At 39.2% G+C, this 21,587-nt stretch overlaps 2 protein-coding genes across 2 annotated transcripts in view; both read left to right on the top strand.

Moving 5' to 3' along the window:
- The first annotated feature begins 10,298 nt into the window (after positions 1-10,298).
- vamp5 (vesicle-associated membrane protein 5) lies at positions 10,299-19,464 on the top strand. The gene is made up of 3 exons (XM_028579377.1): positions 10,299-10,601; positions 15,368-15,511; positions 18,702-19,464. The coding sequence occupies exons 1-3, from the start codon at positions 10,599-10,601 to the stop codon at positions 18,855-18,857; spliced, it is 303 nt and encodes a 100-aa protein (XP_028435178.1). The 5' UTR covers positions 10,299-10,598; the 3' UTR covers positions 18,858-19,464.
- A 2,025-nt stretch (positions 19,465-21,489) lies between these two features.
- The window catches only part of gcn1 (GCN1 activator of EIF2AK4), a 38,785-nt gene continuing 38,687 nt past the window's right edge, over positions 21,490-21,587 (top strand). Inside the window, exon 1 of the mRNA XM_028577404.1 lies at positions 21,490-21,546. Within this exon, the coding sequence (XP_028433205.1) occupies positions 21,529-21,546 (18 nt within the window). The 5' untranslated portion in view covers positions 21,490-21,528. The remainder of the gene's footprint in view (positions 21,547-21,587) is intronic.

Here is a 21,587-nt window from a genome sequence, read left to right as displayed (position 1 = left end):
GATCGTCCTGTGTGCCGTGAGAAATTATCCGATTTTACTTAATTGGTCCAAAAAAATTTTTATTGAGTTACTGCAAATAATTTGCCATTGTTGCACATCTGTGCCTGCAATATGATGACTGGCAGAGAAATTAAATAGTATTCTGTATCAGTAGGTGGCAGTATAGCGCAATAATGACCTTGTTGATTTAAGACAATAGAATTACCGCCAGCAGGGCTCCAGACTGCGACCAAACTTTGAGGGTGTGCGACTGAATTTTACATCCAGTCGCACATGTGCAACCAGTAAATTTGCCCCCTTTTTTTACACGTTAAACGTTGAAATTTCGGTACCTGAGAGCGCTTAAGCCCAAGCTTATGGTGCGTTCTTTTTGTCCACCCAAGTCGATTTACGAGTCGTTTTCCGGAGTTACGAACCGGAAGTTGCAAAAAAAACGCCACCGAGGTCGTATATACGACTCGTCAAGTCGTCTGAACTCAGAAGACCCCCGAGTTCACTTTCAAAGATGGCTACATCGTGCATCACACGTAGTAAACATTGTGGTTTTCTACAATTTTAAGCACTTTTGTCTTTGTTGTAACCAAATGAAGAAGTCGTACACATAGCACTGTATACCGCTACCTATAGGCATGTCGCTACAGTCTTATTAGGAGTTAAATACCGCCTGATTAGTTATTTTGTAGGTTGTGCAGCTGAAATTGGCTAGAGATGGTCGGTTGCTATATGACAACAATGGCTTTAAGCCGAGTCTTGAGCAGAAAGCAGAGCAGTAGCCTAACGTTAATCAAAACATAATTTTCATGTATCAAACTGTGAAATATATTTGTGTAATATGTCAATAACTCGGTGAATAAAATCCTAAATGTTACAAAAATGTTACAAAAATCCATCTTTTCTCCGACTCGTAGTATTGTGTGACAAAAAGAAAGCAACAACCTGCGGTTATTTGTTTTTTCGACATGGATGTGACGTCACACTCGAGCTACTAGTTGCGATTACAAGACAAAAAGAACGCACCATTATCTGTCCTCCCTGAAAATTGAGAGCAGAGCTCTGACACAAACACACACTCGCACACACGCAGAGCTGCAGACGACGCAAACTACATCGGCGAGTGAGTCACGGAAATGCCAATAAAGTGGTTTCAAGTGTGGCTACACTTGGTTTGCTGCGATATGATATTAATGGCGAGCCAAAAGCGGTCGCGGTGCTGTTGATGTCAACACACTTCATCGGAGACGAGCAGGCACAACGGTGGTTTATGTGCCCTGGTGAGTGACTGACAGGCTGAGGTTGTAAGGCAAGGCAACTTTATTTCTACAGCACCTTTCAGCAACAAGGCAATTCAAAGCGATTTACATGAAATATTAAAGAGCAATTAAAAACGGTCATGATAAAAATAAAACAGGCTAAAAAATAATATACAAATACAATATATATATATATATATATATATATATATATATATATATATATATATACTGTATATATATTTTTTTACTGTCATGACGTTGATGGGGCTATCAGTTTACCTTCTATGTTGCATCTTCAAAAGTGACACTGAATTGGAAGCATCACATTGTAATTTCTGCATCTATTATCAAAGTATTTATTAGTAATACAGTGGAAATTAGTAGAAATGTGAATATTTGGTTAGCATGTTGAATTACGGTGTGTGCCCCTACATTTTGTGGTTGTGCCCCTAAAATTTTCAGTTGGGGGCCACTGTGCTCCTAGTGAAAAAAGTTAGTCTGGAGCCCTGCTGCCACCTTTCGCGCGCATCCTGCAGTAACAGGATGTAAGCAGTAGGGCCGAGAACATCGATGTAAGCCTGCAAAAGCGATGGATACATTTTTAAAAAGAAAAAATGCAGATTCTTATCTTATTAGGCTACAATGTGTCATTTTGTAACATTTTTGGTTGGTGGTGTGCCGTGGGATTTTTTTTATGTAAAAAATGTGCCGTGGCTCAAAAAAGGTTGAAAAACACTGGGCTAGCAGATCTGTTTTGCTGTTAGCCACAGAATACTGAGATAGGTAAATTACATAGCAGCAATTTATTATTTAGCGTAAGACATCACATTTTCACGGCATGATCCCTGATGTCAGTTCTAGATTAGAGGCTGAAGTAGCCTACAAGAACCTGCTAACGAGAGACTTCCGTAATTGTCAATAAAATAAAAATGGAGCTACATAACGAAGTTTGTTCACTGCTGGCTACAAGTTAGCAATCAAACACAACAAAGGCTGTCACTTGAATGGCATTTTGAGCTAACGTTAGCAATCAAACAATCATAGATAGCTTAAACATTTGCCGGATCTGGATCCCTTGGCGTTATGCTGTAAACCGTTTAAATTTGAGCATGCGCAACTCACATCTGCACTCGACTCACATCGAGTAGTGACACAGGCTGTAGGTGGTGCCAGAGGAGCGGTTTCTTTTTTTTAAAGGGGCGCTATGCAGGTTTGGCCAATTGTTCTTCTTTTTGCTCGCAGGTTTCTCTATAGAGCTCCCCCTACAGCTTCGGAATAGATATTTGGCAGCTCCGATTTTTACTCGTGTCTGATACCTCGCTCGGTCAGTCTGCCATTTCCTCTTTCTCTGTTCTTCCGACAATGCTTTCCTAGCTTTCTACTTATTTTTTTGCCGGCTCCGCCATGACGATAGTGTGAAAAACTCCATCACTACCTTGTTAGCCGGTTCCTGAATGGGCGGATGTGTGCAGTGCTGTGAAGCAATTCGTTACATCACGCGACCTGATATCACGCGATACTTCCTGATGCTGAGGCCGGTGGTTGCAAGGGTGGTTTTTCCACTCACAGGCGCTAGGGGGGAAGCGAGACAACCACCAATCAACTCGAAAAAAGTCATATAACCATACCAATGACTTCGAAGCTATTCAGTTAAGGTAAATTAAGCTAAAAAAACTGCATAGTTCCCCTTTAAATTACCTGCTTCATGTAGTTCTACTCGAACATATAGGGTCAGTTTCAGCAAATATGACAGAAAGTTAGTTTTATAACCAATGTGTTAATGAAAGTGTTCTTTTAGAGGCTATATTTATTTAGGCCTAATGCATTATAGGACTGCCCAATATATCGTTTTTTATCGTCATTGCAATATTAACTGCCGCAATACACATATCGTGAAAGGCTGCGACATATCACAAAGACACTCTGATATTTCATCAGTAGAAAACTGCACTTATAAATGTAACTGTCGTTCTTTTTCCAGTGGTGCCTGTACATTCAAGTCAATTTGTTCAGTAAAAGAATGTTGGAAATGATTTCCTTTTATTTATTTTTTTTATTCAAAAATAAATTGTTAAATTCAACCAGCAATTGTTGTATTTTAGCAGAATACAGAAAGCAGCAGAAACGCAGAAGTGAGTGCGCTTCAATATCTGTTTATGTAATGCAAGTAATATTGTTATCGCGATATTCAACATTATCGCATATCGCACATTTTCCCCTAATGCATAGTACATTTGTTTTTAATTAAAAACGGTCAAAGACCATTGAAAGCTGGATGTGATTTTTTTACATGATTCTGGGGCACTGTAGTCCTAATCTATTTGTTTTTTCACACACTCATGCTGAGCTAATCCATGCTGTTTGAGACTAAGATCGTTTTCAGTTCTCTGAAAGTCACACTGTGGCTTTTCCATAAGCAGAATTCACAAGAGTATTTTTTTATGACCTATGTAATTTAAGAGTTTCAAACATCTGGTATGTTATAAATATTACAGTCTTTATATTTACTTCTTTTGCTGTTTGTTGAACTGCCACAAGATGGAGACAGGAATACGACTGATCTGAGACTTGAGGATGTAGATCTGAGGGGGATTCCCCGCAGCTTCTCTCTCCTGTGGTGAAACTATGCAGGACATTATGACATACTTACTCAGTTTATTCCCAGGCTTTACTAATAGAAATACAACAAACCAATAGCAAAAAAGCAAAAGCAAAATGTTTGTGGTGCATTTGAAAAACTGGAATCAACTCACTGAAAAAGGACATTCAATTTTGCAAACATTAAAAACAAAAGTGGGTCATATTGGTTGGAGAATGCAGTAGTGAAGAAAGAGTGGTATACTGTTAGTGTGCTACAAATCAGGCCCAGCTGGTAAGGCTAGTGGCCAGAATACCTTCTCTGTTTTCAAATAAGGATGGGACTTTACTGTCTATCATCTACCGGTCAAAGGTTTGGGGCCACTTAGAAATTTCCATTCCACTCCATACAGAATACCAGCTGAGATCAGTTGCATTGTTTTTGGTTTTTTTTTGCATCATGTGCTTACGTAATGGCAAAAGGGTTCTCGACTGTTGTAGAAAGAAGTGGCTGCCCATTGCCCATTATCAGCAACCATTCATCCAATGTTCCAAAGGCACATTCTGTTTACTAATCTGATATCATTTTAAAAGGCTTACTGAGAAAACATTGGAGTGGAGAACCCTTTTGCAATTATGTAGACACATAATGTAATATGAAAACTGCTGCCCTGGTTAAAAAAAAACAATGCAACTGATCTCAGCTGGTATTCTGTCTATAATGGAGTGGAATGGAAATTTCTAAGTGACCTTCAAACTTTTGACCGGTAGTGCATGTTGTTAGTTTTTATCAAATATTTCTTAATTCTATATTTTTTTTTTCTCCCATATATGCCCACCAAACAATATTTTGTTGTCAAACATATTGTACGAAAGCTTGTGCACATCAATTTGTATATCCTTAGAACTTAAGCAACAAAATGTTACTGGGAGCCCCCCTAAAGGTCTGATCCTAGAATCGCCCCTGGCCCAGCTCTAACGCACACCACTCCCTCGCTTGAAAGCCCTGTATTAATGTACAACCAATGCATTTTTATACAGCAGCAGTCAATGTGGTGCATACAGTGCTTTACTTTTCGTAGCTGGTTCATTAGAACAGCCTGAAACCAAACAATCTGCAGAAGGAATACTAAGTAAAGCAAAACTAAAACTTTTGGCAGACTGTTGAACAAGTCGTAACAGGCCTACATCTCCTGTTGACTCAACAACAGTAAACCTCTATGTCCGGATCCGGATGAATGCGCTGTTTTGTCAACAAGTGGTGACTACAATTTTAATGTTTTATCCCCATGACAAAAACCCGGATGAGTTTTTGGAACAACGCCTCTTGGACAAACCCAATCCACTGAGGGCCCATTTGTTGCTGATGGGAAATCAGCCTGGACTCAGACTGTTGCAGTCATGAGGATGTGAGTCTACCATCCATGGACGAGTGTCAGACAATGATGCAAAGGGAGGGTGATCAGCATGCTGAATATGGCCTTTGTATTTGGTCAGCTTTTCCCTGAAGAAGGCTTTTGTTGGCCGGTCTCTGGCCTCTTCAGCTCTGACTTGACAAAGTCTCATGTGCTGTGTCAGTCAGAAAAATGGGAAATGCTACATCCCAGATGTATTATGGTGATTATTTGTCCACTTTGATGATATCATAGTAAAATTAATCCAATGTATTTTAGAGGCAGATGCAAGTTCAATGCTGACAGATTTGCATTCAAGTTGCTAGTACCATTCAATCTTCTTAAGTAGGCTAATATATTTACTGTATTAAATCAATGACCATCATTATCACAATATGTCATCAGATATTAAGGAAACATGCTAAGTTTAATCTTCTCTGACAACAATAAAGCCAGTGTTTTTCTCTTTGAAATTTTCATTCCGGGAAGGAATGTCTGTTTTGGTTATGGCCTGTTTGTTCTTGTCAACCGCCCATTTTGCCACCCGACATGAAACATAAACACGCAAAAAAAAACGGAAGCCAAAAGCTGCAAGCCATGGCAGAAACAACTGGATTAACAGAGGTAGATTCATTCTACCCAACCTTAAAAAACTCAGCATCTTTCTAAACAGTTGCATGACCAGGGACGTGGTAAAAAACTGCTGCAGCCGGTGAATTGATCCCGACTGGTGCTGGCTAACGCTGCTGCTAACATATTACTTAATATACTATTAACATACTAGACTATACTATACTATAGTGTGGTTTAGTATGCTACACTATAGTAAATTATATCAACGGTTCCCAACCTTTTTGGTCTGACGTACCCCCACAGCCCTAATGAACTTGTCCTTCATCGATTCTCAATGTATGTTGTAAATGTATAACAATATTCATTAAAAGTGGATATTTTTCATTTTTGTCATACAACTGAACTGCCAATATTAAGGTTGGTTTGGTCAGCAATCATACTACTACCAGCCTTCTAGGCTACCACTACTTGGAGTGGACCATTACTTTTAGCTAACGATTTAAACTGTTAGCTAACTATTTCAGCTGTTAGCTAACTATTTGAACTGTTAGCTAACTCTGCTGTTGGGGGGTCAGCCCAATGGTCCCACAGCCCAATGGTCCCACAGCCCAATGTCCCCACGGCCCAATGGTCCCACAGCCCAATGGTCCCACAGCCCAATGGTCCCACAGCCTTATGTTCCCACGGCCCAATGGTCCCACAGCCCTCAGTTCCCACAGCCCAATGGTCCCACAGCCCTATGTTCCCACATTTCTAAGAATTAGTTTTCACTGAAAATTAAGCGCTATGTTCCCACAGCCCTATGTTAGGCCCTACGTTAGGGTTAGGGTTACATTCCATCTGTAGTCCATTGCTACTGGATAATAGGTTGGGTGTAATTGGCTACCAAATTGGGAGAAAGGGGGATACAATCTGATACAAATTCATGAAAAAAGAAATGTAGGAACATAGGGCCTAATTTTGGAAAACAATTGTAGAAATGTGGGAACATAGGGCTACGGGAACATAGGGCTATGGGAACATAGAGCTGTGGGAACATAGGCACGCTCCCACTGTTGGCTAACAATTTAACTTTTAGTCAGTACTTTTAGCTGACTATTTTAACTTTTAGCTGTTTTTGGATGGATGGATGGATGGATGGATGGATGGATGGATGGATGAATAAAGTAGTGAAAGTATTATAAAGTAGTTTAACTAATGTATAAGAGTCTTTTTCCTGCTTCCCCTCTCATAACAGCAAATTGTCAGTAGATGTATTTTTTAGATCAACGTTAGTTGTGTTTATTCATGGACCATGAAGAAGTTTCTGGTCAGAGTTTTGTACAACTTTACAGGACACAACAGAATAAATAAAAGCTGAGAAGACTTTCAACTCACAAGTCTGAGTAGATTTGCACTTCAACTAACAAAAGGGCTTTAATTAGAACAAGGTGTGACTCTCTGTTGGAGCCAACCTGGGCTCTAAACAAAAAGTCTCGCTCAGTGAACAAGGAATCACGGTCATTAGGTCTGTGTTGAGAAATGGTGAGGATCTGAGTGCTTTATTCACATGGACCGCCTCCCTTGTCTTCAGTGTTTAGTATTGAAAAGGCTTATCACTACTATCACTATCACATACCGTGGATAACTGCTCAGTGTATGGCTAATAATATGGATTTTTAATGATACAGATAAATTAGATATACATTTTCTAGACTTTGTCTGCATTTATTGTAGATAAAAACAGATAATACCAACCAAATATCTAAATGGAAAGTCCATTACACATTACGATCACATACCTTTCCCACAGCACTGTAATCCATTTTATTTAGATCCATGTCCCCAATGTGCTCTGTCCTTTTACCATTTGCAAAGAAATAAAAAAAATCTTTTTCTAAGCTGAGTGAGAGTTAATTTAGTTTATGGACATAAACTCAGGCCTTTGAGAGTTTAATACTATTACAGCCAATAATATATAATAATAATAATAATAATAATAATAATATTAATAATAATAATAATAATAATATATACTCTATTTACAGGGCTTTAGCAATATACAGTATGCGTATGTGGATTTAAACCAATTTTTTCATTCATCCAACTCAATATAGCTCAGATCTTTACAAAATTCAAATGAAGAAGGTGATTTACCTCATTAAGGTTTTAGGAGGAAATATGTGAATTACCCTACTTCCTGTTTCTGATATTTCTCTAATTTCTCTGTGACCTCCATTATTTCATCTTTAGATCCTCTATTTGTTTACATGAACAAATTAAACCTTCATTCTAGCACACATCCTCTTTTTGTATCCTTTGATACAAGATTACAAAACATGAAGCACATCAGTGTGCCAACTAGTGTTGTGAATTAATCATGCAGCAACTTCTAATGATTTAGTAAGTAGGTCACAATCTCTCAATTATGTTTGGACAGCTTCCATAATCAGAGATAATGGGGTCTGCCTGATGGTGTTTGGTTTGGCATATAACTCTCACTGAATGAAACGAAGACTGTTGGAAAGAATTCCAATTGCCAGTGTGAGTGACGCAGTAAAGCTACAATGGAGTTGTTTTGTCTGCCTGCTCGTTCCTTATCATAAGTGCAACAGGCACACACCCACACACACACACACACCCACAGCAGCAGTCATGATTAAGAGCCTGGGTAGTCTCTAGTGACGTGCAGTTTTAGTAACTAATGACAAACCATCCTGCTTCAAGAAACCCACAGAGACATTTGGTCTCTTTGGGTCTTGATGCAACCCAACACATGTCGCGACTTATGTGTAACTGTATGTAACTGTAAGCCACAAATGAGTCTATTGCAAGACAATGATGCCATTGTTGTCTTTTCAATGACAAAATAACTCCAGTTAAAGCATACTATACAGATATCGAAACTATAGGTCAAAAACTACATGACTATAATAGTGCAATGAGGTCGATATAAATGTACGTTTTAGTGCCCCAGACACACTGTACAGTAAGTCCCTATGGGGATATAATATGAACACTGCACATGTTTCTCACAAGGGTGGACCAGCAGTCACCTTCCTAAAATCATGCACAGCCCATATAAAAGCAACACCCTTCAGTGACCAAACAGCACACAATGTTCTGCAGCAAGACTGCAAAGGCCTGCTAGAAATGAAATGGACTAGTTGAATGTTCATGACATGACAAAGATGTAAAGAGAGGACAGGTCAAATGTTGCCAGACTCTCACTGAACATAGTGAAGCGGAAAGGCATATCAGTATGTTTATGATTAATCTGTTGTGGAGTTCTTACTAGTTTTTCTGCTGCATGAAGGATATAAGGCAATGTCACTATAAGATAAGATAAGATAAAACTGTAATGTCCGTTCACACAGAACCTTTCCTTGCATCGTCTGCTCCAACAGTCAACAGGAAACATTAAAAAACAGAGTCTGAGTGCTGCTGCATTTAGGTCCCCCTGGTAATTTCAAGACCAACTCAAGCACGTAAGTATTATCAGCAAAATAGGCCCATACAATAATATACAAAATAATATACAATAATACAAAATAAACAATGTGTTATTTTAGAATGTGATATAATTCTATGTTATTGTATTATTAGTGCTGATGCATTACAATGTAAGCTGAATTTTCTGATTGGTGTAGCTTGTTAAGGTGGAACTAATTTTCACTACTTCATACTGTTGAATAATGCTTTATAAGGTAATTATGTTTTGAATGTAAAATCTTAATTTCCAAAGTAACAGGTGGTGGAATGTATTGGTAACTAGTTATATTTACTCAAGTACTGTACTCAAGTACTTTGCAAATTAAGTTAACTAATACAAGATATGAATCAACTACGAAAATATTATGGATTAAGCTGCCCAGCAGTATATGAAGTAGTTTAAATTAGCTCCACCTTGACCAGCTGCAACATTAATGCATCAATAATTATGACCCAGTGCTATTATATATATAGGCTTTTATTCTGAAATGGGACATTCTGCATATGAGTTTTTTTCCCACTTTTTGGTATGTATATTTGGATTTTAATACTTGTGTATTTTTAGTCAAGTCTGATCTGAGACTGAAATGTAGCCTTTTTTTGTTTTAACTACTTTATATCCTATTGGGTATAATCTATAGCAAAACAATGCACCATAATTAAAAGAAACATATAATTATTGAATAAATCTTAACCTGAAAAAAACTCAAAACCAGTAGGCCTAACTAGTAGCTAATAGCTGTCAAATAAATGTTTTGGAGTAAAAAAAATTAAATTCCCTAAAATGCCATGGAGTATTTGTATAAAGTAGCACTTGAGTGAATTAGCCTTTGTGGACTATGGTGTGGTAAACTGGGGGAAATCCGAATCCTACTGTTTGGTCCTAGCTACTAGAGCCACTTACCAACTAGCTACAACCGTTCTCTTAATACATCCATGAGTCCAACAAGTCTTCCAAGTAGCCCAATCAGGGAAAGTCCGGATTTTGCCAAGTCAACATGACGGTCACGTGATCACCTTTTTGTAATTTTAGTCTTTCCGGGAATACCATGAACGCATCATAGAGGGACAGCACAGAAGGACGATTGTAGCTCGGCAGAAGTGAAAGTGAGAGTCGAGCTAACGCTGAAAACAAAGGTGTGTAAAAAAACAACAAAAAAAACAAAGAAACCGCAACACGTTGCACCTACACGTTTTAGGTTACAAGGTGGAACATTAAAACTACACAGCTGGTATGCTGTATTTCCTGTAACTAAAGTAGACTTGAGTCGCGCTGTAAATGCATTGGATCTGGTGACAGCCTCGACAAACAGCAAGAGACGTGACAGACATGGTAAGTCAATATAATTCTCCTATGGGCTAAAAAGCTATACTATATAATGACTTTACAACTTTGATAAGAATAGAAAGAGAGAAGAGAAGGAACTTATTTTGTCAGTATGCTTTTTTAAAACGTATACATAGCTTACTTTGACCCTTCATAATCTGCGGGCAAAGTCCCACAAAACAGCCTAATAGTGGGTATAGGGACAAGGTAACTTATAGCTGCTGTTAACTGTGATGTCTTCCATTTTAAATGACGAATATTACCCAGAAAATAACAAAAATTATATTAAAATGCAGTTGTATTTAGTTGGAAACAGCACGTGAGTTCGTTGTCAGGTCGGAGTACATTGAGGCGAATCTTAAATAAATGAATACACCTAAAGAAATACAAAACTTAAAGCATGCATTAAAAAAATCATGATAGGCTATACAGTAGGCTATATCTTTACAGTGTTGATCTGGAGTAAGTAAAATCGAGTCTACGCAGGTTGAGATGTGAGAGGAGCATTAGGTGTGAAGTGAGAGCAGAGTAGGTGTGTATCAAATAGATAATTGCTCAAATAAAAATAAATATAACAGATGACGTCTTCTGGGTCCTTTCTTGCATGTATTAGCTTTTCCAGATTAAGCCAGCTCATTAAGTCATGAATTAAGAATGCATTTTTGGCATGGGGGTTACCAATAACCTTCATACATGCTCTCCTTAAATATGAATGAACTTAACACGAACGTACTATTACTAGCCAACAAGACAGTGGTTGACAACCCCCGGTTGCGTTCACTGTTGAAATAGAATGGAGTACCTACTACACTGTAATAAACAGGCTATAACCTGACGTGGGTGAGGTTTCCGTGTATAATGCCAGGTACATTTATGCAGGCAGGAGGGAGGGAGCGAGGGAAGGAAGGAAGCAAGGAGGGGAACTGGAATGGGCAGCAGTTCCTGTGTGTCGCCGGGCTGAATTTTAAACACAGACTATTGTTCATCTACTACTTGGACGGCCAAAGCCAAGATAACTGGGCTTTCAGGGCATCCATGAATCAGTTTCCGCCAAGCACTGATATTACTTTTACTATTCTCAGCCTACCGGGGGACTTGTACACATACTGTAAATTTGAACAGGAAATGAGAATGAATAATGAACTAAATCAAGATGCTGAGGGCGTACTTGTTTGGTTTTGTCCTATCTGTCGGTTTCCTGTTGCTGTCAACTTCTGAGATGTTGGCTTCCTCTCATGGCTCAAAGGACAGCGGCGAACCTGTCAGGATACAAATTGCTTAGAGGTCAAACTACCCTCTACATCAGTGTTTTTCAACCTTTTTTGAGCCACGGCACATTTTTTACATAAAAAAAATACCACGGCACACCACCAACCAAAAATGTTACAAAATGACGCATTGTAGCCTAATAAGATCAGAATCTGCATTTTTCATTCATAAAAATGTATCCATTGCTTTTGCAGGCTTACATCAATGATCTTGGCCCTACACACACCGTAAATCAACGTGCTAACCAAATATTCACATTTCTATTACTAATAAATACTTTGATAATAGATGCATAAATTCCAATGTGCTGTTTCAAATTCAGTGTCACTTTTGAAGATGCAACATATAAGGTAAACTCACAGCCCCATCGCTGTCATGACAGTAAAAACAAATATATTATATTTTTTTTTATTATTGTAATTGTATATTATTTTTTTAATTGCTCTTTAATGTTTCATGTAAAGCACTTTGAATTGCCTTGTTGCTGAAAGGTGCTGTAGAAATAAAATTGCCTTGCCTTACAACCTCAGCCTGTCAGTCTCGCACCAGGGCAGAGAAACCACCGTTGTGCCTGGCTGTTTTGCTCCGAGGAAGTGTAACATCAACAGCACCGTGACCGCTTTCGGCTCGCCATTAATTAGTTATGAAAAACTGTAACCACACTTAAAACCACTTTATCTGCATTTCCGTGACTCACTGTGACTTCAACAAAGTCAGATAATACCAACGTCCCTACCTACCTACCTACGTCAGAGCCGACGTAGTTTGCACGGTCAGCAGCTCTGCGTGTGTGCGAGTGTGTGTGTTTGTGTCAGAGCTCCGCTCCCTGTCAATTTTGACAGATAAGCTTGCGCTTACGCGCTCTCAAGTACCGAAATTTCAACGTTTAACGTGTAAAAAAGGGGGCAAATTTACTGGTCGCACATGTGAGACTGGATGTAAAATTCGTCGCACACTCTCAAATTTTGGTCACAGTCAGGAGCCCTGCTGTTAGTAATTCTATTGTCTTAAATCAACAAGGTCATTATTGCGCTAGTCACCTACCCTACTGATACAGAATAGTATTTAATTTCTCTGCCAGTCATCATATTGCAGGCACAGATGCGCAACAATGGCAAATTATTTGCAGTAACTCAATAAAAAAAGTTGTTGGACAAATTAAGTAAAATCTGATAATTTCTCACGGCACACAGGGCGATCTCTCACGGCACACTAGTGGTTGAAAATCACTGCTCTACATATCCTGCTCCAGGTTTCTTATCAATGTGTAGGTAGCCCTGTTGCTGTTGTTGTGCCCTTGGATACCGCCTTTACAGAGGATAGTGTAAACAGCTGCTGCTAGAACGTATCCTTCATGAGCTGGGAAAACCTGTCTTACTTCTTTTTATTAGTTTCTCATAACTTGTTCCTCTTTTCACTTTAGCTTCAAGTTTCAGATTTGTGTTCCATTATTTGCTTTAAAAACAATTCTTTAAGTCATACAGTTACAAATGAATGTACTCTCAGGTTTGTGTTTATAAAACAGCAACGAATCTGATCTATATCAGGCAGACAAAGGTTGGATTCTTTTCAGTCGGCAGCCTGTCTGGAATACAAGCTGTAAGACTTTTATTTGACTTACTTTTTTATTTTTTTATTGTGCTAACCAAAAACATCAAGGAATAACAGATATGATAATTTAATGTTAGAATGGAGCTAAAACAGTAATTTCCAAACTGAGGCACTCGTTAGCACAAAACAACAATCAGAGTACCTTCAGCACTGCTATTGACCACATGGTCTATGTGGGAAAGTACAGAAGAACTCACAAGAGATAGATATATGAAAAAAAACAATGATCAAAGTCAAAGCTGATATGCTTATATGGACCAAACTCCAAAAACACTGGATCCTACATTTCCATAATACAACCAATAGCATCTTTTCATTAAACTCTCCCTGCCGGCCAGGTAAATGCCCACGACTTTTAAATCCCACGACCCCAGTTTGTAACGCAGGCCTGATGACATCATCAGGGCTAGTTCAGACTCCAGAGCCACGGAAGATAATAAACAATGAATTCACTGGCTGAATAGTACTCCTAATGATTACTACACTGACCTTTATGCCTACAATTAGGGTTGCAATTTTGATACCTCAGATTCGATGCCGGTTCCTAACGATACTTTTTTCAATACCATATGTTTTAAAATCCATTTCAACATCAACAAAAATACATTAAACACAAAGCTTTTATTTTCCACTTTAATTGTGAATCAAAACAGTTATATAAAAATAAAAAAAATCTGGTAAAACTGCTCACTAAGAGTAACATTATTAAAAGTGCCTTGCCTTGCAAGCTCAGCCTGTCAGTCATCCATCAGGGCAGAGAAATCACCGTTGTGCCTGCTTTTGTAAGAGGAAGTATAACGTCAACAGCACAACAGATTTGATTAATATCAAATCTCAGCAAACGCTGTCTGCGTGAAGTTTTGAAAAACTGTAACCACACTTGAAACCAACCGTGACTCTGTGACTTCAACAAAACTGCGTGTGTGTGTGTGTCGGTCGGAGCTCCACTCTGTGTCAATATGCAGAGAGGACAGATAAGCTTGCGCTTACACGCTCAGATGCTTTTGGAACCAAAATCGCGTCGAATCGACGGCGTACCCCCGCAGACCCCTCTTGTGTCTACGCCGGACCCTACGCTGTAGCCTGATGTGCACCTCTCGAAAAATGTAACTACAGGTTGCAGCGATGCACGTAGCTCGGCTGTGGCTTGGTAGCGTTGCATTTCCCCTGACTCATTTCCTGGTTCTCCTTCTCCATAAACAACATGAAATCAAGGAGAGGGTTAACTTCTCCTGCTACAGATTTCCCACCGTGGTCAGAAAGAACTGAAGCTAATCGCTCTGAAGCTAATCGCCGTCACTCTCTCACTTCTCCCTCGCTCTATCAACCCACTCCCCACACACACGCACACACATATGCCGGGTCGACGCACACACCAGCGCACAAGTATAAACATCAGGCCACTTACGTAGGCTACGGCGAAAGCTCTGCGTGGAGCCTCAGCAGGACCATAAAACGGCCTTTACGCTCAAGACGACAAGAAGTCGCCTCCTGCAATCGATAATGTTGTCAGACACTTTTAATAACAATCTGAGCCCGTCCGTGGCAAAAACAATTACTTTTAGTCAACAACAAAAATCAAGGGCGCACAATTGCCCCATTAGGTTACATTGCACCTGACTTCCTGGTGGCCGGTCACTGCATTTCTTGCTCAATACCGGACCAATTTCAACGATTTTTGTTCACAACAGTCTATTAGACACAAATGCATGGGAAATAGTGAACAGGTTGAAAAAACCCGAAATCACCCTTTAAGTGAGGATTATTCCCAATAAACAAGTAGCTGGCACTGGAAAAAGTTCAAACAATGCGAGCACACAAGTCCCTGCCGTGTCCCAAATGACTGAATGAATCCACACTCTTCAACCATGTTGTGTGTGTTGTTTGGACAGGAGAATGGGAAGAGCCGCCTGCAGCAGGCCCAGGAGGACGTGGAGGAGGTGAAGGTTATCATGTTGGACAACCTGAACAAAGCCGATGAGAGATCTGGAAAACTGGGAGAACTGGAGGACAGGGCTGATGAGCTGCTGGCAAAGGTAAGCAGGGGCAGATCAGAGAAGCTTGAAGTGGAAAATAATCACTACATAGCATCACACCCCACTATTTTAACTTTAGTGTTCTGTGTGGAAGTCTCTGGATTGAATGGATGAGGCGAATTACTGGAGCAAATGGCACACACAGGGAGTGTTTCCACAGGCGTCCAGAGACTAATATGAGGAAATGTCATAATTTATATCTATAAATACCCCTTAGGTGGAGCTGGAGAGGAAAACAAATGTACAATTTACATCCTGATTGTGTTTTATGGGGCTATTTTTAGAAAGGTATTTCCTATTGTTTTCCTAAGATGAATGAAGCAAGCTGGTCCCTGGGTACGACAGAGTGAGTCCAGGACATGCCACGAGGCCAATGTCCATCCGGCGTTGGACAAGCGGGTTACATGGTTCTCACATTGCCCCTTTGGTTAGTCTTACATCTTGCATCACACTGTTGAGCAGTTCTCAGAGAACTAAAAAAGCAGACAACTGGCAGGCAACTGAACTGAAAGTTCAAGAACCACTTGGATACACTTTGGGATAGTCTCGCATTGCCAGACCTTCCTCCACAGCGCTGCGAAGGAGGGTCTGGCTAGTCCACACAGCATTCCGATATGGGAGAAAAACGGGCTCTGGTTTATTGGCATTTCTTTAAACCAATCACAATCGTCTTGGGCGGCGCTAAGGACTGGACAGAGCCACGGTGCCGCCGCAAAATACCCTCGTGGAAGGAACTTGTTTTTGTAGAACTTGTACTTTCAAAAGTTCTTTTAGTCGTACAGCAGAAAACTAAAATTGGACATTAGCTAGCTAGCTGTCTAGATGTACACTGTAGATATCTGAGGAACAGTTAGCCATAGTCCTCATAAATCCACCAGTTAAAACAACAAAGAAAGCGGACGGTAACGGACATCTGGCTGAAAAGAGTGACATCCGGCGGAATTTCCGGCAGCACCAGAGCAATCCCGGAAGTGGAACGTCGTGGATATTATGGGGATAATATGGGATATTATGGATTATGAGCAGACAAATTAGGAAAGCAGCTCTCAAGCAGAAGGTCAGTTGCAGTCGCTGCCAAGCACCAAACATCATACAGACCATTGATTGCTTGGCCAGAAACATGACTCCAAATGAATGCTAATGTTGTACTGTCTGTTGTATTCCGTTCATCATAACTTTATACAGTGATAATATGTCTGTGTTATGTGCAAAAAAAGTGGCCAAATAAAGGCCACATTTTGGCAGCAGAAAAAAAGCTTTAAAGGTGCCCTGCCACACAAAACTGTTTTTCCTTGTATTTTTTGAAATATGTTAGGTCTATATGTGTTATATGTGTGCAGAGAAATCAGGCCAATTACAAAAGCTGGTCAGTCTGACATTATATTGCCTGAGCTCATTACTATTCATTAGCTCGCCCAGTCGGGCTGGGTAAAGGATTCTGACAGCCAGACTCTCATTGGCTAGCTGTCTAGCCAATGAGAGATTGGCTACCCAATCAGATTCAAACAGCTTAGCTTGTTGAATATTAATGAGAACTGGCAGAAATCGAGCTGAGTCTTCCTGCAGGCTTTCTATACCAAACTAGAATGGCTTGAAACAAGGTAACCAAAGCATTTTTTCCACAAAAAATGGTACAGAGTCCATGGTAGAACTTCAGACATCACCACAAAGTAGTGAAATACGTGTGGCAGGGCACCTTTAAACACAACACTGACACACCCTGTATTATCACCTTTAAGTTGATATGCAGTTGCTTTTTTTACACATCCAGCAGATATGGAGAAACATTAGCTTCATTTGGAGTTTATAGCAATAGAGGGAAATATCTGGCTTTTACAAGTCACTAACTTTGTCCGTCTGCCATTTGATTCTGGGCAGGTGGTGTACAATGGGATTTTAGACCTTTTTGTTGAAAACAGCTGTCTGCTACGGCCAAAAACCATGCTGGTAAGAGTGGACAGACTGACCTAAAAGTAAAATTTGGGCTGTAATTCTAACAATGAGCTGAAAGAAGCTAAAACGCCCCATAGAGCTTAGAGGGTTTGTCTTCATGGGCGACCCCGTTCACATTGCGTGCCGTCATTTGATTGGTGCGGCTTTAGTTTTATCATAGTGCCAAAATTCTGAGGTCTTCGGAAAGGTTCTTTCCTAGTTTGCCTGTTTCCTAATCCAAAAAGTAATTAGTGCATAATATTGCTGTTTTTTAATGTGAAATGAGCCCAGGTTAAAATGCAAACAGTAATTACCACCTGGTGCCAACATGAGTGAATAAAAACCATATTGCTATAATCAGTGCTTTTACATGTAACAGCGCTGTTTGTGTGAGTGTGTGTATTTTAGAGATGGAAACGGAAATTGTAATGAATTGAATGAAAATACAATTATGGCTTAATGTGGGGTTAGGATATTGGCCTAAACTGGTAAATATAATATTTATTTATTTTTTATGTTGGGAGCAATTTTTGCCCCTTGATCACGTTATTTTTAACGGCATTTTGAAATTTCTTGGGGTACATTTGCCATTTGCACCCCTTAGTTTCTGACACTGATTATCACAAAGTGTATCCAAGGGCTCATTGACCTTACATTTTTATTGTTTTATAGTTATTCATAGTTTTCTGAGAACTGCTCACCAGTGGGCTGTAACATGAACCAAAGTCAGGTAGTAACTATTTGTGCCTACCTCTTTCATATAACAATTCATTTGATCATTTGTTGATATAAAATAAAGATTGGTGCAACTTTAAGTTAACCATGGTGTCAAAAGCGGGCCTGCTCATAATCCATGTTATCACAGAGTGGATCCCTGTGTTCGATTGTGTACGACTAAAACCTCAGTTTGCTCTTTTAGTTCTCTGAAAAAGAAACAGTGTGATGTAATACTGGCCAACGGGACAATGTGGGAACAATGTGACCTCCAGACGGACCATATAACGTGATCCATTGTTAATATAAACATATTGAGCATAACCACTTAAAGAAAGAGAAAGTACGGAAACAACTAAGAAATGTATAAAATTGGATTGGTTATGTTTTCTCAATAGGCCTTTGGAAGATTTATATAAGTTAGTATGCTGGCGAATAAATCCATCCCATCTTGGCGTATGTTCCGTATGTTTAAGACTATCAGACAGCAGTTTAGTTACACAACAACGTAATGTAACATTCTATTTGTGTATTTTCTCCCTAGAGTAAAGCCTTTGAAAAGACCAGCAACCAGGTGAAGAACAAGAAAAGATGGGAGAACAAGAAGATGAAAGTGATGTTTATTGGCATCGGAGTGGTAGCTGCACTCATCATTCTCGGACTTATAATCTATGCCATTGTTAGTACTACACAACAGTAGCTCCCATGCTGAAGGGAAAATAAGATATTGGGACATGAAGTGGGCAAAGATAAAAGGTCCAGGAAAAGAGGAATGCAAACTATGGGACTCTAGCATCACGCCTGAACTGCCCAGTCTGTGATTTTCTGTGTTTTAGGATATTTATGGGAGCATTGGTCCCACTCTTCATTAGTGTAAGTCTTCAGTTGATATGGTACCATTGATTGCTTGGCTGCTTTTTAAAATAACTTTTCACAGGTCATATCTCCGCTTGGGCACCACCCCACCACTTTGTTTTAACCAAACATTATTACGTTGCTACTTTTGTAGTATTTTTTTGTATATGGTGATCCACGTTCAAGAGCACCGCTCAGAGGAACAGATAACTGGTGTCAGTGGTCGCTGAAATGAAGACAGAATCCATTTCACCGACAATTCAATCGATTATTCCAATCAGCTATCAGCGCAAGAAGACTAAAGAAAAGACTAAACTTGGTGAATATATGCAGCTTCAAATTGGAAAGACTGAACTGATGTATTGGCACATAAAATCTCATCTGTTAAAAATGAAATGTCTGTTTCATTAAAATGTGTTTAAAGATGCAATCGGATTTGTTGACTAAAATAAGATTTATCGAATTTGTAAGTTTATTTCTGAAAAGGGTCTCTTGTCAATACTTGTTCTACTCATCAGTGCGACATGTGTAAGATGTGCATAGAAAACAGATTCATGTTTACAACTTACATTTTTGTGTTAAACACTCTGTGCACACATTTTGGGTTCATACAAACCAATATCCAAACCACTAGCAACTGCGTGTCATTTAATCTATAGCCAATATAGTCCACACGGAGCCAGTATTTAGAGCCTACATGTTCTATATTGTTGTTTAGAAGCAAGGAGAAAATGTGAGCCTGGAACCATCAATAGTAAATTATTACATTTTAAATGTTATTTCAGTTAATTTGCAGCGTCAGTAAAGAATACCAGAATAGACAGTGACCCCTGCTGGTCAATGTTTTTACTTCAGATAAATATGCAGAAAAGAGAAAAACCAAAGTTCCAATTATCAGGTATTTTGTGTAATGAGTTTAGACAGCTGACTCCTATGTAACCATTTAGCCAGACATTGTATTTATCAACCGTGATACTTACTGTTTACTGAAAGGCTTATTGGCAGTGTGTGGAAGCCTTTAAAATGAATCTGAATCCATATATCGGAATGGCTCTTTGTCACATGAGGTGCAGGTGGTCTGTTAAGATAATAACCATACTTACCAGCCATGATCGGCGACTAGGCAGATTTAAATATCTTGCCAGGTGTCTGTCTGTCTGTCTGTGTCTGCAGTCATGAAACTTTACAGGTGTGTAGTTGAGATCAAAATCAAGACCAAGTTTGAAGATTGGTGATCCCAGCAAGGACGCTAGAAGAAGGGGGGTAGGAAGCAGGGAAGGGGTAAAGTGGGGGAGGCCAATGGCCCAATTTGACGTTGCGGCTAGTGTGATCACGACACAAGATGGTCTCTAGTTACTATTATTTTCATAACCAGAACTGTCAGTCTCTGCTCTTTATTTTATTTATTTAAACATGGACAGTGTACAATTAAACATTAACCTTGTATAAGAACAAGAGCGATGCTTTGCACCAGGTTGTAGCACAAATGCTATTTCCCGCCCGTAGTCCCTGAGCAGGTATAGGTAAAACCATAAATATTCAATGCAAGTGAAGCACAAAACATCAGAATATGCAATTTTACCAACAACTAATTTACAATAATACGCAAATATGTGCAAAGTCATTCCCACATCCTAAAAAATCCAAAATCCTAACCCCTCCCAACACACACACACACACACACACACACACACACACACACACACACTAATAAACAGATGTATACAAGTTTGTTGTGACAATATCCAGCGTTTTGTCAAGTCTTGTTTTGTTGGTACATCTAATGAAGTGAATCCAGGTGACTGGAACCTTTAGGCTTATTGAGAGACCAAGGTTTCAATCCACTACATTTTGGGGGGTGGTAATGTGTCATCTTCACACTCTAGAGGAAAATTACCAAAACATTCATACCTAGAGGTGCTTCTCAGCTCCACTGTGACCATTTCTATAGACTTTAAAAAATCTTCTGACAAGGACAGGGGGGCATCAATTCCGAGTCTCTGGTGCATTAAATATACAACTAATTTAAAAAAAGGAAATTAATTTATTTTTTTGTTCAGGTGTTTACACCGGATTTGCCAACTTAAAAAAATTAACTTAGAAACAAAAGGTAGAACTTGCTCACATTATATCAATATAATTTTGAATGTGTGTAAATAATTGTAATAAACTTAATTAAATAATGTAATGTGTGTCCCAGAGATCTCTTTTTTTCTCCATGTGTTTTCTTACAAAATCCCTAAAAGGTTACTATTTCAGTAGGCTATCTGCATATTTGACAATATCCACATTTCCAGAGATATATTTGTACATATATAGGGTTAGGGTGCTCCTTTTTATTTTGCAATTTCATTTTATGTAGCTGTTTTAAGCGATTATTTTCATATATTAAAGTGTTTATTTATTGATTACATTAAAGGAAAAAAATGTGTTTTTTTAAGAAAAAAAAAGGGTTACGTAGCACTTGTGACCCGGAAGTGACATCAACAAGTCCTTCCTGCATCAAGACCGGCAAGATGGCAGCGGACACGCAGGTCTGTGTGGCTGTTCTTTAACATTAGACTATCGTCTTACA

Source organism: Perca flavescens, chromosome 5 (genome assembly GCF_004354835.1).
Source record: "Perca flavescens isolate YP-PL-M2 chromosome 5, PFLA_1.0, whole genome shotgun sequence".
NCBI classification, from domain to species: domain Eukaryota; kingdom Metazoa; phylum Chordata; class Actinopteri; order Perciformes; family Percidae; genus Perca; species Perca flavescens.
The sequence above is the reverse complement of the archived record's forward strand: the minus strand, read 5'-3'. Positions and strand labels throughout refer to the sequence as shown.

Coding starts and splice junctions, on each gene's coding strand:
- vamp5 (XM_028579377.1), top strand. Junction 15,512..18,701: donor CTGATGAGCTGCTGGCAAAG/GTAAGCAGGGGC, acceptor TTTTCTCCCTAG/AGTAAAGCCTTTGAAAAGAC.